The sequence below is a fragment of the Netta rufina genome (assembly GCF_964035555.1).
Source record: "Netta rufina genome assembly, chromosome: 1".
Classification (NCBI taxonomy): Eukaryota; Metazoa; Chordata; class Aves; order Anseriformes; family Anatidae; genus Netta; species Netta rufina.
The window spans coordinates 143,934,259-143,949,169 of record NC_140123.1 but is presented as its reverse complement, the minus strand read 5'-3'; the positions used below and the strand labels follow the sequence as shown (position 1 = coordinate 143,949,169).

The following is a 14,911-nucleotide window of genomic DNA, read 5'->3' as shown; positions in this document are numbered from 1 at the left end:
GAGGCCCCGCCCCCGCGGCGGGAGGCAGGTGCGGGCCGGCCCCTCGCGCGTGAGGTCACCGCCGGCGTCACAATGGGCGCCGCCTCCCCCCAGCCCCCCCCCCCTCCTCCGTAGGCTTCCCGCGCGGCCTTTCTGCCTTAAAAGGACAATGGGGCGCGCGGCGCGTGCAGGGCTCGATTGAGGAGAATGGGGCCGTGGGAACGGCGCGTGCGCAGAGCGGCGGGAGGGGAGGGGCGGGGCGGGGAGGGAAGGGCGGGACGGGGATGGGAGGGGCGGGCGCGGGAAAGGAGGGGAGGGGGCGCGGGGGCGAGCGCGGCCGCCCGGGCTGGCAGGCGGGGCGGGAGGCAGGGCAGGGCAGAGCAGGCAGCACCGCACGGCACGGCAAGGCACGGCACAACACAGCGCAGCACAGCACGCTGCCCCTCCGCCAGCACGCTTGGAGCGGTGAGTGCCTTCTCCTCCCCTTCTTTTTCCCTTCTTCTCCCCTTCTTTCCTCTCTCTCTGCTCAGTGCGGAGCAGAAAGTGCAGCGGCTTGGGGCTGGGGGCTCGCCCCTTCCCCGTGCGCGTTCCCATTGCTGCTTGGCGCTGCTGCCACTGCCTGGTCTCCCCGGGGCGGCGTGACACGCGTGGCTGCCGTGCGCCCTGCCCTGCGCTGCCTCCCCTCGCCCCCCGAGTTGCGGAGGAGCCGCTCCGGGGCCGCCTCTCCGCAGCCCCGGCCGGGGGGACCCGCGGCTCCTTCCCCCTCGCTCAGCCCCGCAGCGGGACCGCGTGGAGGGGCTGCGGGCGCCCTGCCCGAGCCGTGCCCCTTTCCCCAGCCCGGAGCGCGGCGGCTGGCGCAGGTGCGGCCCCGCAGCGCACACCTGTAGCGCCCGGGCGGGGATCCTGGGGGGCGATGCGAAGCCGCAGGGGTCCGGGCAGCCGCTGCTACACGTGGGGCCGGGGCCTGCCCGGCCATGGCGGCGGCGGCGGGGGGAAGCGGCGGCCGGCCCCGGGGTGGCCGGCAGCGGGGAGCCGGGGCTCGGCAGGGAGCCCGTGTAGGGCACGGCGGCGAGCCTGGCTTTGGGGGGGGGGGGGGGGGGGGAAACAAAGGGCTGGCGTGTGCCGCGGCCCCGCACCGCCCCGGGGCGATGCGCGGGGGGAGCCCAAACTTTGCGCCACGCGGTGCCGAGCGGCGAGCGGCAGGGCGGGTTGTTTGGTTGGGTTTTAAAATAATTTTGGCTAACTCCGTGCGGCCCGACGCCCCGCCGGGGGGTGGCTGTGGGGGTGGCGGGGTGGGGGCTCTTTGTTCCCGGCCCTAACGGGCCGGGGCGCGGCGCTGCCCCCGCGCCACGCGGTGCCGGGCGGGAAGCTGCCGGGACGCGGCTCCTCGGGGCCGGCCTCGGCTCCCTTCCCCCTGCACCCAAAGGGCTGCAAGGGACCTGCCGGACCTGCCGGCGGCTCGGTCCCGGCGAGCGAGGGCCGATCCTGCCGCCCCCGGCCCCCCCAAGCGGCTCCCACCGCCGGCAGCGGCCGCCCCGCAGGCAGCCGGGCCCCGCCGGGGCTTGCTGCTCCTCCCCGCTCGCTGCCAGTCCTCGGGACCCGAATCGCTTCGCTAATTATTATAATTGCCACCAAGTTTTTGGAGCTGCGCCCTGCTGCCGCTGGAGCGCGGCTCCAGCTCAGGATGCTGCCACCGGGCTCCTGTCGCCATCCCCATGTGCTTGCTGTGGGGGAGAAGTGTCCGCAGCCAGCCCTGAGGAGCTTTCTGTCTGCTGACAGCCACCGAGACGGCTCCGTGCACGCTTGAGCAGGCGAAGTAGTAGCGTGGTGCTTCCCCGGCAAAACCCCTTCGCTGCCATGTGCTTCCTTCCCAAGGTGGGACTGCTCCGGCAGCAGGGCACGTGCTGTGGAAACCCCCGTCTCCCCCGTCTGCACGTGGCCGGGCTCGCTGTGCAGTTCGGTTTTCGTAGAGGGGAAAAAAATAAGATTACAAGAACCCCATAGTGCAGGGGCAGGTGCTGGGCTGGCTGTCTTCCCGCTGACACCAGCGGACGCGGCTGCTTTGGCACTTGAGTGAGTTGCAGCTTTGCAGAGATGTGCAGCCCATGGCAGTGAATCAGTGAGGAGCGAGTCCTGGGGCGTGCAGACACACCGGAGGTAGGTGGGATTGAGTTCAGAGCCTCTAGGAGAAATTCCTCCTCGCTTCTCTCCTAGCCAGAGGATCCTCAGAGAGGAGCTAACTGCATGTGTTCAGTCCTCCCTTTTGCAAGGAAACACCCCGGCTGCTTGGGAGAAGGGAATGCTGAGTGCTGATAAATTCAGCTAGCTTAAAAATGACCAAACAGCGTTAGAACTGCGCTGGTTTGTTGCCTTGCCCCTGCTGAACAGCTCTTTCTGTGTCACCCAACTGGCTGCTTTGCATTCGCTCTCAGCACTTGGTGGCTTGTACCAGCGCTTTCACAGTGGGATGAGGGACGTGCACGGTCCCACTTCACAGCCAACTTCTGCTTCAGACTTGCACCTCTTGTGGCACTTGCTTCTTAGCAGAAAGAAGAAGCCGGGCCTGGAGACTGAGTGGTTAGGCAGAATGCAGGGGCGGGACTCCATTTCGTGAGTCAGGCTCGTGAATTTCTGTAGCATGTGCTCGGTCCAAAGTCCGAGTGAAATGACCACTACTGTTACTTAAAGACATGGAAACGAGTCCTTCTTAGTGAAGTCACTTCAGCTATTTTGCCAAATAACTACCGCTTCCATTGCAGCCCCATCAGGTACATTACTACCTCTCTCTACATGAAATAATAAAATATCTGTTCGGTGTCTTGTGATCTCACGTGTCCATGATGCTTTTTCAGCAGCAGGTGGTTGCAGACAGCATGGTACCAGCTGCAGTGGCTGTGCTCAGATAAGCATCACAGACTGAACTCCCTGCAGCTTGCTTGAGAACATCTCAGGTTTTCCTTGCAGGGCTCCTGATTGGGCCGAGTGAGGTTTTAGTTATGCAACAGGAGTTTCAGAGGGGAAGTCCTCTTTCAAGGTGGAATGTCTGCAGGTGGGACAGGTTTGGGATTTCTTTTCTTCCCTATGCAAATCTTACTGATTACTGTTTTCATGCTTTGGCCTATCCCTTCTGGAGCACTAACCGCATAGAAGTTTGCAGGAACGCCCAAGTGGCTTAGCCTTTAGCTTTTCTCCTTTGTCTGAAGGGGTTAGGTTCTTATTTCTCACTGAAGATGAGTAGGGCTGGAGGCTCCCTTGCAGCTTGACAACTGCAGATTTCACTCAGGACAGCTTGTGGCCCAGACAGAAAGTGGTCTGGTCTTAAGGGAAGGAAACTTTCCCTTCTGACTTTGCTGCATGGTCTGGTAGCTGCTGCTGGCTGCATCTGGTATGTGAAGATTTCACTGCAGCACTGAGTGCACAACAGTAGTTGCAGACAACTAGCAAAACAGTTAGCTTACTTATTTTGGCAGAGGAAAGATTCCTGAAGATGTAGTTTGACCTTTTACTGTTCTCACTCAGCTCATCGAGCGAAAAACTCCCTGGGATGCTATTTCATTCTGATGTGCTTGGACTGTAGCAGTGGCCAAACACAACTTTCCTCCAAATATTTTTTTTTTATGAGAAGAGAAAAGGGTCATGAGGAATGTGCAGTACATGAAATTGTACAGTTGTGGTTGCTGGAAGGTAGTCACTGAGCTGTAAGGACAGGTGTCAACTGAAAGAAGTCTGATCGTTGAAGTTACACTTTCAAATTCTATCAGCTTGACCCCTTCCTTGGAACAGTTTCTTTATGCATGTTAAAATATGTTTCTGTGATCCAATTTTAACTCTATTACAAAGTTTCTTTTTGGACCATGTAAACTGAGGGGGAGGTATGTTTATACTGAGTCCCTGATACAGCTCCTCTGCTGATGTACAGTGCTCTGTCCTACAGGTGATTTCTGGTGGAGGGATTGCAGTTTCTTTCAGCAGAGGGACAGGCCTGGGAGTTCATGAGCTAGACAGGCAGCTCTACTTCTGGCTCTCTAAACAGCTCTAGAAGCACTGTGTGCATGTGTCTGGGTATGTGAACTTGCAAGTGTAAGAGCCAGAACACTTACAGTCTTTCTGTATTTCAAGGTATTTATTTCTTCCCCTTTAAAATAATAATAAAAAACTTTGGCTGTGTTTCTCGTTTCTAATTAAATGCTACAGCGATGAGCATTGTGAAATTGTCCTGACCAGAACTGTCTGCGTTGCTGTATGTAGACTAGATGCTAGTTTTCTGTAGTTCAACTTCAGGGAGGCTGTGCCAAGGCTGTTATGTACACGGAAGAGGGAAATGAAATTAATTGCAGGTGTTTTTTTCTGACAGTACACTGGAAGGTTGCAGGAAAAAGAGAAAGATCCAGGCCAGAGTGAGGAGATGGGAAGAGAGCGAGGCATTGAGTAGCAGGATTGGCATCCCTTTGCTCTCCTGTAACCTGGGGGAATGTTTCTCTTTCAGCTTCGCAAGAAGCAGGTGAACATGTGCCTTCTGACCGGCCTGATAATTGTGTTACAAAGGGAGATGTGCCTGCCCTCCAGGAACTCCTTCCTTTTCTATTACAAGATTTATCGTTCTTCTTGGGCGAATCATAAAGAATAGAGAAGGAATCTGGAAAGGCAAACGAAAGTGGCTCGGCTTTTCTTAATAATCAGAAGAGTTCAGAAGTTCTTCCCTAACTTGAAAACTTAATGAGCATCTGAAGCAATACCTTTTAATTTAGATCATCAAATTAAATTTTGCAAAGAAAACTTGAGTCCTGATTTCTAGTCCTGACAGGCAACGAAAGCATGAAACAATTCTCACACGCATATGATACGTGCTGCCTTGTAGCAGCTTTTCACAAATGCATTAAGCAGGGTGTGTTTTTTTCTTCCTCACCTACTCTGCTGTTCTCTGCTTGACTCAGAGTTCGCCACTTTTCCAAAAGTGAGAGGGCAGAAGTATGGAGAGAACTTGTTGTTTCCATTCAAGTTGCTAAAGCAGTTGTTTAAAGCAGGGCTTGGGGCATCAGCAGCTTCTCCTTTTACAGGTAGACCAGGGAAGAGGAGCCCTTTCTCCCTGACTTAAGGGAATAGTGCTCCCTACATGTACGTAAATCTCCATTTCTGCAGAATGACAAACATGCTTCGCTAGGACTTGGTTTGTTTTTCTTTTTTTTTTTTGCTTGTAATTGGTCCCTTTAACTTCTGTGCAGCTGTTGATTTAAAAGGCTTCATATATTTAAAATAACTTGGTTAAATTTGGCAAGACTATCTTGTGCAATGCTTTTAACTTCTGTGGAGCTGCATTCCTACCCACCAGCTTTTTATCTGCCCCAAATTTTCCATGGTTAAGCTTCCACAGCTCAGATTCAGGCGTTGCAGTGGTAGGCAAGCTATGCTGTGTTACAGCAGCTGGCAGATCTAACTCCCTAGTTTTAATTTGAGATCTAAATTGCAAATCTTTCAGGTGAAACCTTTGAAATGGCCCAGTCACATGTACTTCTAACTATGCTGAAGTCTATAGAAAAGTAGTGCCAGCTTGAGCACTAGACACAATTATGGTTTAGAATGGAAGCTGAGGCTGCTTTAAGTTCAGCAGCACCTCTAGACTCAAATACAGTCTGCATTAGTTATTAAACTTTCCAGAATATTTAGTGTATAATGGTCAAATGGCAACTGTTCAGGGTTAAATGTGTAACTGGACGGACGCCTTCCATTTATAACTGCACTTAGATGCAGTTGTCAGAGAAATCTGTTTTACTTGTGGTTTTGCTACTAACTTTTCCCCATTCAGGCATGATATATGGTAATACCGTTGCTGACCATTCATCAAGTGGGAAACAGATGGCACTAGTTTCCCTTCTATTGAAAGATCGTGTTGAAAGGCTGCTCCTGTGAGAATGGCAGCAACGATGCAAAACAAAATATTTTCAGAGTGTGCGTGTCTGATGCCAGCCTTTGCCAGAACATTAATTGTAAAATACGCGTCTTGCTCTGCTGTGGTATAAATAGCAGCTGGTGACAGAGATCCTCTCATTGGTGTCCACGTTTCTGCTAGAAACTGGGTTAAAAATTTAATCAAATTGTTGAGCTCAATTTTACGTCTTGCCCTGTAGCAGTCAAGGTGTTCTTGCTGCTTAAGTTTTGTAGCTCTGAACATCATGCCCGCAGTCAGTCCTTGGGTTTTTAAAGAAGAGCAGCAGACCACAGACTAAGGTAGTCAAGCAATCTAAAATCGCTGGTAGCTGGAAACTCCCAGATGAGCACACTGTTGGATCTCAGGAGGCTTGTTAAACACAGTATCTGCAAGATACACTCCCCTTTGAAGGGGTACTCTGGATGCTAAGAAACAAAATGCATATTCTAGGTGTACGCCTAGACACTCCTTTGTTTATTTGTCTTGACAGTCCGGGGATATGAACCTGATTCAGCGGAGCATTCATAATAAGTGCTCCTGAAAACATCCAAGCAGAGTAGTGTCTAACCTTCCCTCAGCAAACTCATTCAGCATGCCTCTAGCCTGACACCTTCTTTGGCTTACTGCAGCTGCTTCTGGCCTCCAGGCCACTGCTGTGCTAATAGAGGCAGCAGCAAGTAGGAAGCCTGGCAGCATTTGGGGTGATGCTGCTGGAGATGGGTGCAAGTGAGCCTTGGGAGAACCTGGCTCTAGGTGAGCTTGTGCTGTGAATGGGCACAAAGAAGAAGAGTATAAGTGCTTCAAATCTGTGGCAAAAAGGAAAGGGAAGACTTGTCCCCTCTTCCACCTGTCTCTTAAGCCTGGAGGATCTCTTCCACCATTCTCTTCCACCTGTCTCTTAAGCCTGGAGGATCTCTTCAGCATTCAGCTTGTGTGAGCCCCTTGCCTTCAACACGCTTTGCACAAGTTGTCTGGGAGTGACTCCTGTCTTTATATGTGTTTGTGCAGCAGTAATTGCAAGGAGACAACCTCAGTGGGACCCAGTGGTATTGTGTTATGAGATGTAAACACGTATGCTTTCAGCTAAGTTGGGGTTCCTTGTCGTAGTGGATTTTGTGTGAGACTATTGACCAGTAGTACTAGATAAAACATTGAATTTTGTTTTTCTTTGGAGCCTGGGAACCTCGGGTGTTTGTCTTGCAGTGCCACCGTGTTCTGATTTTCTCCTGCGGGGCAGGGGTGTTGCTGGGAGTAATTCCACCTCCGTGCAGAGGACTGTGTCCAGGCCTGGGTGGTTTATTAATTGGTGCTGCGATCCTGTAAAAATGCAGAGGAACTCTTTCCCCATGCATAACCTCTGTCAGCAATGTAAGCGTAACACTAGGCATGGTTGTTCTGTGAAAGTGAGTTTTCAACGTCAGCTGGCCCTGCTTTTCAGATTTTTGTGTTGCTGTAACAATGAGGCAAGTCTGAGTGCTGCAGACTGGAGATTTTGGGTTAATTTTCTCCATCTCTGTCCCTCCCTTGCCTTTCTGCAGGTGAAGATGTGGGGGCGGACCCTTGTGCACATGCATTCACCAGTAAGACAAGTTGGTTTTACTGGGGCATGGCAGAGGTGGCTCAGTTGATGTCTGTGATAGGGAGAGGTTGGGATTTTTGTTAGCTTCTACAAGACTTGACTGTTTTGTTAGGGGAAGGGGGAAAGCTGTGTGCTATTTGCATGGCTCCATCTTCCAGTGTTTAAAAGCAGAAGTTCTCAGCTTCCTGTCACCAGTGGGCTGTCTGAAGCACCCGCTTCACTCAGTTTTGCTTGTCAGAGTGCTTTGGGAGCTCTGTGCCACTCAGTTCTGTTTCCTGAAACACTTTAGGAGCTCCGTGCTGCCTTCAAACTGGGCCTGAAGGGAGTCTGCACCCGGGGCAACTGGGCCTGAGGAGCAATGGTGGCAGGGAGGCCTCTCCTCACTCTGGCAGCAGGGTGCCCTTCATGGAGGGTGTGTGGAGCCGGGAGGCAGCCAGGCCGCTTGCCTGTGCCTGGCTGTGGAGAAGCAGTGCCGGGTGCCATGCTCCAGCTCCAGACACAGCTGCTGCGGGCGAGGTGGGACTCCACCCTGCCGCTTCCAGAGCGGCTTTTCAGGTATGTCTGCCCCACAGCCTAGAGGTATGGCTGCAGCTCGTTTGAAGCAACTCCTCCTCACTTTCAGCAAGGCTTGGCAGGCAGGCGGGGGCTCCAGCGGAGGTGATGACAGCCCCATTGCTGTGACACCCGGGGTTCAGCCGCTGCTGTGCACCCAGGGGCCTGGGCAGGTTGGCACGGCTCAGCCTGCTGCCCGCTGTGCCGCAGGTACGGGTACGGCTTCCCTGAGCCACGCCGGCTGCATTCATGCCTCTGGGTTGTGCTGTTGTAGAGGTGCCCTTGGAGGAGAAATGCATAGTCGGTGCCCTTGTCGTGAGTCCTGGCTGGGTAGTGCTTGATATTCCAGCTGTTGTTCACATTCAGGAAATAAGAAAGTGTATTTAGGTCCATCTGCTGTTCTGAGGCAATGCACGAGAGCAGTCGCGTAATCTGTTGGTTTCCCATCCCAAATTACAGCCTAATGTTGGTTTGCCCGGTGAATTGTGCAGGTTTTTCTCTCAGTATCTAGAATTGATATGTAACAGCAGTTCCTGTTTGTTTCCACAGGCTACAGCTGGGAGGAAAAGATGTTTGGCTTTCATAAACCGAAGATGTATCGGAGTATAGAGGGCTGCTGTATTTGCAGAGCTAAATCTTCCAGTTCCCGTTTCACTGACAGTAAACGCTACGAAAAGGATTTTCAGAACTGTTTCGGGTAAGATTCTTCATCTAGTCACCACTGCAGCCAGTCAGGGTGCTGGTCTCCAAGCAGTCTCTGACGCGCAGTAGATGACAGCAGTGACAGGTCTGGCTGATGCCTCCTCCCTTGCAGCATGTGCAGTGATCTAGTCATCTTCCTTAAGTCCCTGCACAAGGCGGAAGGCAGCACAGATCCGTGGAGGTTTTCACTCATTCTGGAGACTTGAGCATGTTAGACAAAACTTGTACCTTGTTTCAGGGATTGGTGCTGTTGTTCAAATAGTGCCTATTGATATGTTATTAAAACTCCTAATTGAAAACTCCTTCTGATGAGAAGTAAGCATCAACTAACCAACTTTCCAGCTAGGTGAAGTTGCACATAATGATGCTTGAAAGCACTGATAAGCAAAACTGTAAATATCAGTGATTTCTTATATGAGCTGCTGTGATCTCTCTAACTTTTTCAAACATTGGTGTTTCGTCTAAATCTGTGTCACTGAATTGTCAACAAGGCAAATTCTTCTGTGATAGCTTGTAATTATTTTTTTACTTTGTTTATTTTGAAATTTTTGTAGGGCAATAAAAAAAAATTCTGCTGTTTATGTGGTAGTTTTCCATGAAGTTTTTCTCCCAGGAAGAATGTCTGTTGTTGACATTTTCTACTTTTCTCCTTCCAGTCTTGTTGGATTAACTCATCAAAATCTTAGGCCAAAGTGGAACTTAAGTACATCATATTTTAAAAAAAGAAAAAAGTGTATCACGATTGCTGCTCCTGTCTTCAGTGTTTAGCTTTACATGTGTAAACCTTTGCATCCTTGAGTCTTCAGCTCCTTTCTTGTTTTCTCTTTTCCCTACAACCTCTTTCTAGAAACACCTCTTTCACACAGTTTTATAGTGCTTTGTATTGACCATGGGTTTTTGTTCATAAATCTGATGCTGACAGTTTTTGTTGTCATATTTCTTAGCTGCTGTCCTTGGCAGTGGAAAGACTGTGTGAAGGTCCATTGCATTTTTTTTTTTTTTATAAACCACAATAAAGAAGCTTACAATATACCGGGACTTTTGGTCTTGTGCTATCTGAAATATGTTTGCCAAGGTAAAAATGCAGTCTTAACACTGAGCAAATAAGGGCTTATCTGAGCCTGCCCCATTCATCTACAAATGCTTCAAAGTCCTCTAATTTAAATGGCTGGAAAACTTTGCCATGTATCCCCTTTATATTTCTTCTGCAGGTTAGCTGTAGAGATGATTTCTGAAGAAAGCTTGTTAGAAGAGAGCAAGTATTGCTGTTGTTCCAGAGACTACTGTTTCTGAAACTTTATCCTACACGTATGCAGCAGTGTGTTAGATGTATTTGTTACTCATCCTTGAAAGCTCTGTGAGAAAGCTAAGAGCTGAATAAGCTTTTGTCAGACCTGAGTTCTGTTCCCCAATGTACATTCAAGGAATATAATTATTCTCCCTCCCTCTCCAATCAAATCAATCCAACCACTGAAGCTGTTGTTTAAAACAAAACAAAAAAAATAGAAGTTAATGGGGCTGGGTTTTAGCACCCCTCTGGAAGCAGATTACAATGCATTTTCTTTCTACGTGGAAGTATGTTTTCTGAAAGGGAGACCTGGTCTTCAGGTGGAAAGGTTGAGCCCCCAGATTAACTGTCATGCCTGAAAAACAGAACTTGAGAACTCTTTCTTATGCTTTTTGCTCTGTTATCAAATGATTATCTTTATTATTAACTGTTACCAAGTAACTTTTGTGTTTGTGTTTTTGTTTTTCTTTTTTTTTTTTGCCAGGCTCCACGAGGCCCGCTCAGGAGATATTTGCAATGCATGTGTGCTTTTGGTGAAAAGGTGGAAAAAATTGCCAGCAGGATCCAAAAAAAACTGGAATCATGTTAGTTGACTATCTATTTCTGCCCTACTCCAAAGCTAACTTGACTTCTGCCTTAGTCCTTCCTGGGGGTGGGAAGGTGGGGGAGTGGGGCACTGGCAAGGTTTGGGGGATTGCTGTTTCACCCACACTCTCTGCCCAACCTCAGCATCTCTAAAACCTGACTGGGATATTTCCTGTTACATGATTTTTGTATGTCTTTGGTTAGCATATGTGCAAATTGCAATTGTGTAAGCCCTGGATGGAGCCACAGACTAACCTACCTTGTAATTCCTTGTTTTCACAAGCTCATAACTTTGTCCAGAAGTCTCTTATGACACTCAAAACGTTTCAGAATTGGCCTCTGTCCAAAACTGGTCTCTCTTTTTTCTTTTAATAGTTTGAACAAGCAAGGTGACTTGCTCAAGCAACACATAAATCAATGTGGTTTAGTCAGATAATTAAAGACTAATATCTCACAGCTATTCCTACTCATATATTCTGTTTTGATACATCTAATTTGGTTTGGGCCTAGGGCTGAGAAGATGATCGGAATTCTTTGTGTATGTTATAATATTTATTCAGGAAGCCTTGGTGATAATGGCAGCCAGAGCTATGGTTATTACTAGCGTTAGCTTTTTATTCAGAAGTTAAATTTATGATTTAAAAACAAAAAAATCCAGGGCAAAGCTGGCAGTCGCTCTTTTAACTGAATCTCTGTTGGCTTAAACAACCATTGCCTACTAAACCGAATCTGTCAAAATAGGAAGAAGGAATAAGTTGAACTGAATGTGCTCTTTAAACTGTTTTTGCCTTCTTATCCTATAGGCGCATGTCTTAGAAACCAGATACAAGTGAAACATGAGAGTGTCAGTGCACAAAATTGCCCCAGTTTAGCTAAACTGTTTCTGATCACCTTCAGCGTCTGGGCCTGGTGCAGAAGTATTATGTGTGTGTTTTCTGTCTTATAGGTCGTAGATGCTAGGGCTGGACCCAGTCTGAAAACAACACTGAAACCAAAGAAAATGAAAACTCTCTCTGGAAGCAGGATAAAGAGCAATCAAATCAGCAAGCTGCAAAAGGAATTCAAGCGGCACAGTAAGTAAATCCAAACAGATTTGGATAATAAAGCTGAGGCCTCCCCTAAAATAGCTTCCTGTGAACTGGCCAAGCAGAGTCGCTTTCTGGATTCAGTTATGCTCTCACATTTAGGTGCTCTCTGTTTCCATGAGCTCTCAATCTCTGTGTGCCTGGAGAGAGGGGGAAGTGAAGTGGGGGAGAGCTTGTGTGTGGGGTGGGTGCCTGACAGAGCTGGGTTGTGTTGGGTGGCAAGGGGAGCTTAGAGGCAGTGGGAAGCAGGGAGCTCGGCTGGGAGGTGTAGCTTACATCCCATGCCTATACACCGCATTTCCAGGAAAAACTTTGCTCTCACTATTAAACTTTGGCTGTCTTCAGCTCTCCCCAAGAGAGGCTGATCTGCTGATACCACCCACTATCAGTCTTTTTCTTCCATGTAGGCTTTAAACCTAGGCATTCTATTTAGCCTACATTTCCTCCCACCTATAAATTCTTGCCATGTTTCCTCTGTACAGTTTCCTCACACCTTCCTCTGCCAGTCTTGGTGATTTCTTTCCACTAGCACTTAGGCTCTTCAAATAGATCTGAATTCCTAGCTTCCTAACAAAGCCATCTGCCAGTAATGCTCTAAATATGTCTGTAACTTAGCTTTTTTCCTCTAAAGCAAGCATTCCACCTTAACTGTTGCTGCATTGGTCTTCTCTGTTTTGATTATCCTACCTGACCTGAAGGAAGAGTTCTCTTTAATAGAGGCCCAGGCCCAAAGATCTTGTATCTCCTTATGCAATGCAATGAGAATTAACTACATCACTCTAGGTGCAAGGGGAGTGGGTGGCGGGAGGGAAGCTAGGGTAGTAGCACTTTATTTAGGTGTGCATCTGTATACCAAAACTCCATAGCTCATAGTCTTGATCCAGCTAGAACTTAACACTACCTAATCCATTGCACTAATGGGAAGAGCTTTGCAGAACTTTAATAGAAAGGGGAAGAAAGGATCTTGAAATGGGCAGGGGCAAGTGGGAGAAGTGTCAATGACAAAAGCCTTTCTCTCTGGTCCCAATCTGTATGTTAACTTCCAAAAGTGAGGGAAGGGATAAGTTTCTGAGTGCATGTTCTGATTGTTGCATTTATTCCCCCTTGCTACAGACTCTGATGCCCACAGCACCACTTCAAGTGCCTCCCCAGCTCAGTCACCCTGCTACAGTAACCAGTCTGATGAGGGCTCTGACATGGAGATGAGTGCTGGGTCCAGCAGAACACCAGTTTTCTCCTTTCTAGATCTCACGTACTGGAAAAGGTAAAATGCAACAGAACGTGTACTTTGTGCAGACAGCAATTTGTTTCACATTCAGTGCTCGAGTCTGCTTCCTTGCAGAGTGCTGCTGCTGACCTTGTTTCAGTGGTATCGTTGAAGTCACTGAGTGTTACAGAATGTGTGTCTTTTATTGGAAATGAATGCTGTGTGTTCATGGCATTTTTTCCTATCTCCCCCCCAGTTCCCTAAATACTAATAAGCTTGCTGGAGAAATGTTTTTCCGTTTCTGGGAGTAACAGATAAAATTGCTGATTTTAGTTATCTTGTCTTAAAACTCTGTAGATGAGATGTTATTACATACATAGGTGCTCTTAGCAAATCCTGACCTGTGATGGTAGTTAGAAAATTGGGAGGAAAACCACAAGGGTTTCTGGGAGCTGACAGGTTTATCTTTTATTGCTTGTTGTGACACGCTAATCCCTTGTTTAGCTAATTGCTGTATTGAAATTGTTGTGACTTTGCTGCCTCCTCTCAAATAGTGTTTGTAAGTGCATTCTCGTCAAGGTTAGTTCAGATAGCTGTGTGTCTGAAATTTCTCTGGGAAGTGAAGCGGGAGACTTAGTTTTGTTCCAGGCATGGTTTATTGTTTTTGTTTTCTTCCCCAAAGTGGTGTTGTGGATTTAGACACAGACTTGTTTTTTCCTTTCTGAGCAGCCTTGTCCCTTCTATCGTAGCCAAACAATGCTGGAGGCTCAAAGTAGTTTCTTGAGCCAAACTGATTTTTTTTTCTTGCATTTCTGTAACTTCTCTATGTTCTAAACATATAAATGATCTGCATCTCTCCTTGCTGTTTCTTCCAGGCAAAAGGTCTGCTGTGGAATTATTTACAAAGGGCGTTTTGGGGAAGTCCTCATAGACACTCATCTCTTCAAACCTTGCTGTAGCAATAAAAAGTCTGTCACTGAGAAGCCAGAACAAGAAGGACCACAATCACCAGCAATCTCCACCCAAGAGGAGTGGTGACTTCTTCGGAGAGCTGGGGAAGGTTATACAGACCCTCTTATTCTCTGGAAAAAATACTAGAAAAGTGATTGTTCACATTGGACACCTGCTATGCTGCCAAAAGACTATTCCCTAGAACTGTTTTGGGTTTTACTGCTACAATTCCGCAAACTCTGAAGCCAGTTTGTATCCTTTCAGAAAGACTGTACATAATATTTAAGATGCTATGGAACACTTAGCAAAGCTGAATGCTGCTGCAAGGTTGTCCCTCTAATCCTCCCCCCCCCCACCCCCTTGACAAATGAACCTGAGGATGGGGTTTTGTATATTAAAGTATATGTAGTTCATCTTTCTGTACTGAAAGAAGCAGTGGTTGTAAGGCATTTGTTTAAGGTTGGTTGGTAACCTCCCTTGAATTCCGAATAAAATATTTCATTCTTAGACATGTATGAGTCAATAAGATAAACTAATGCATAGAGATGTTATAAGTCACCTCTCTAGTTATATAAATATATATTTTTAAAGGTGTGGAGATCTCACCCTGTACTACTGACATTGTAACAGAGACAAATATTTCCTCCCTCCTACATGACACAGACTGTTAGCTGCAGACATCTCTGCTGTAAGTGACAGTTATCTGAGAAAGCCTCCCAGCACAAGATCCTTTCAGGAAGGGGTAGGAGTGCTCCCTTCCGTAGCTCAGGAGGAAGATTTGCCTAAGAATCGAACACGGTGAAATGGGAGGCTGTTTTTGTTTTAACCTAGCAGCAGACAGTCGACTTCATGCAGTAACTGACTGGTAATTAGAGGTGGACCAAGAGAACAACCCGATGCCCAAGTTAGGTATAGGTGATGGCCAAGACCGAATAACTGCTTTCTGTAGGCTCAGCGCAGCTGAAATGTGACCACAAACCAGACTTCTTGCTGGTTTCAGACCTGACACAGAACCAAGCCCCTTGCTAAGCTAAAGTCAGGCTCTGGTTCAGGGACA

The 14,911-nt window shown here is 48.2% G+C and overlaps 1 protein-coding gene across 1 annotated transcript; it reads left to right on the top strand.

Annotated features, from left to right (window-relative positions):
• The first annotated feature begins 330 nt into the window (after positions 1-330).
• SINHCAF (SIN3-HDAC complex associated factor) lies at positions 331-14,195 on the top strand. Its single transcript, XM_084306259.1, has 6 exons — positions 331-444; positions 8,586-8,733; positions 10,511-10,610; positions 11,558-11,684; positions 12,810-12,960; positions 13,779-14,195. The coding sequence occupies exons 2-6, from the start codon at positions 8,606-8,608 to the stop codon at positions 13,939-13,941; spliced, it is 669 nt and encodes a 222-aa protein (XP_084162385.1). The 5' UTR covers positions 331-444; positions 8,586-8,605; the 3' UTR covers positions 13,942-14,195.
• The last annotated feature ends 716 nt before the right edge of the window (positions 14,196-14,911 follow it).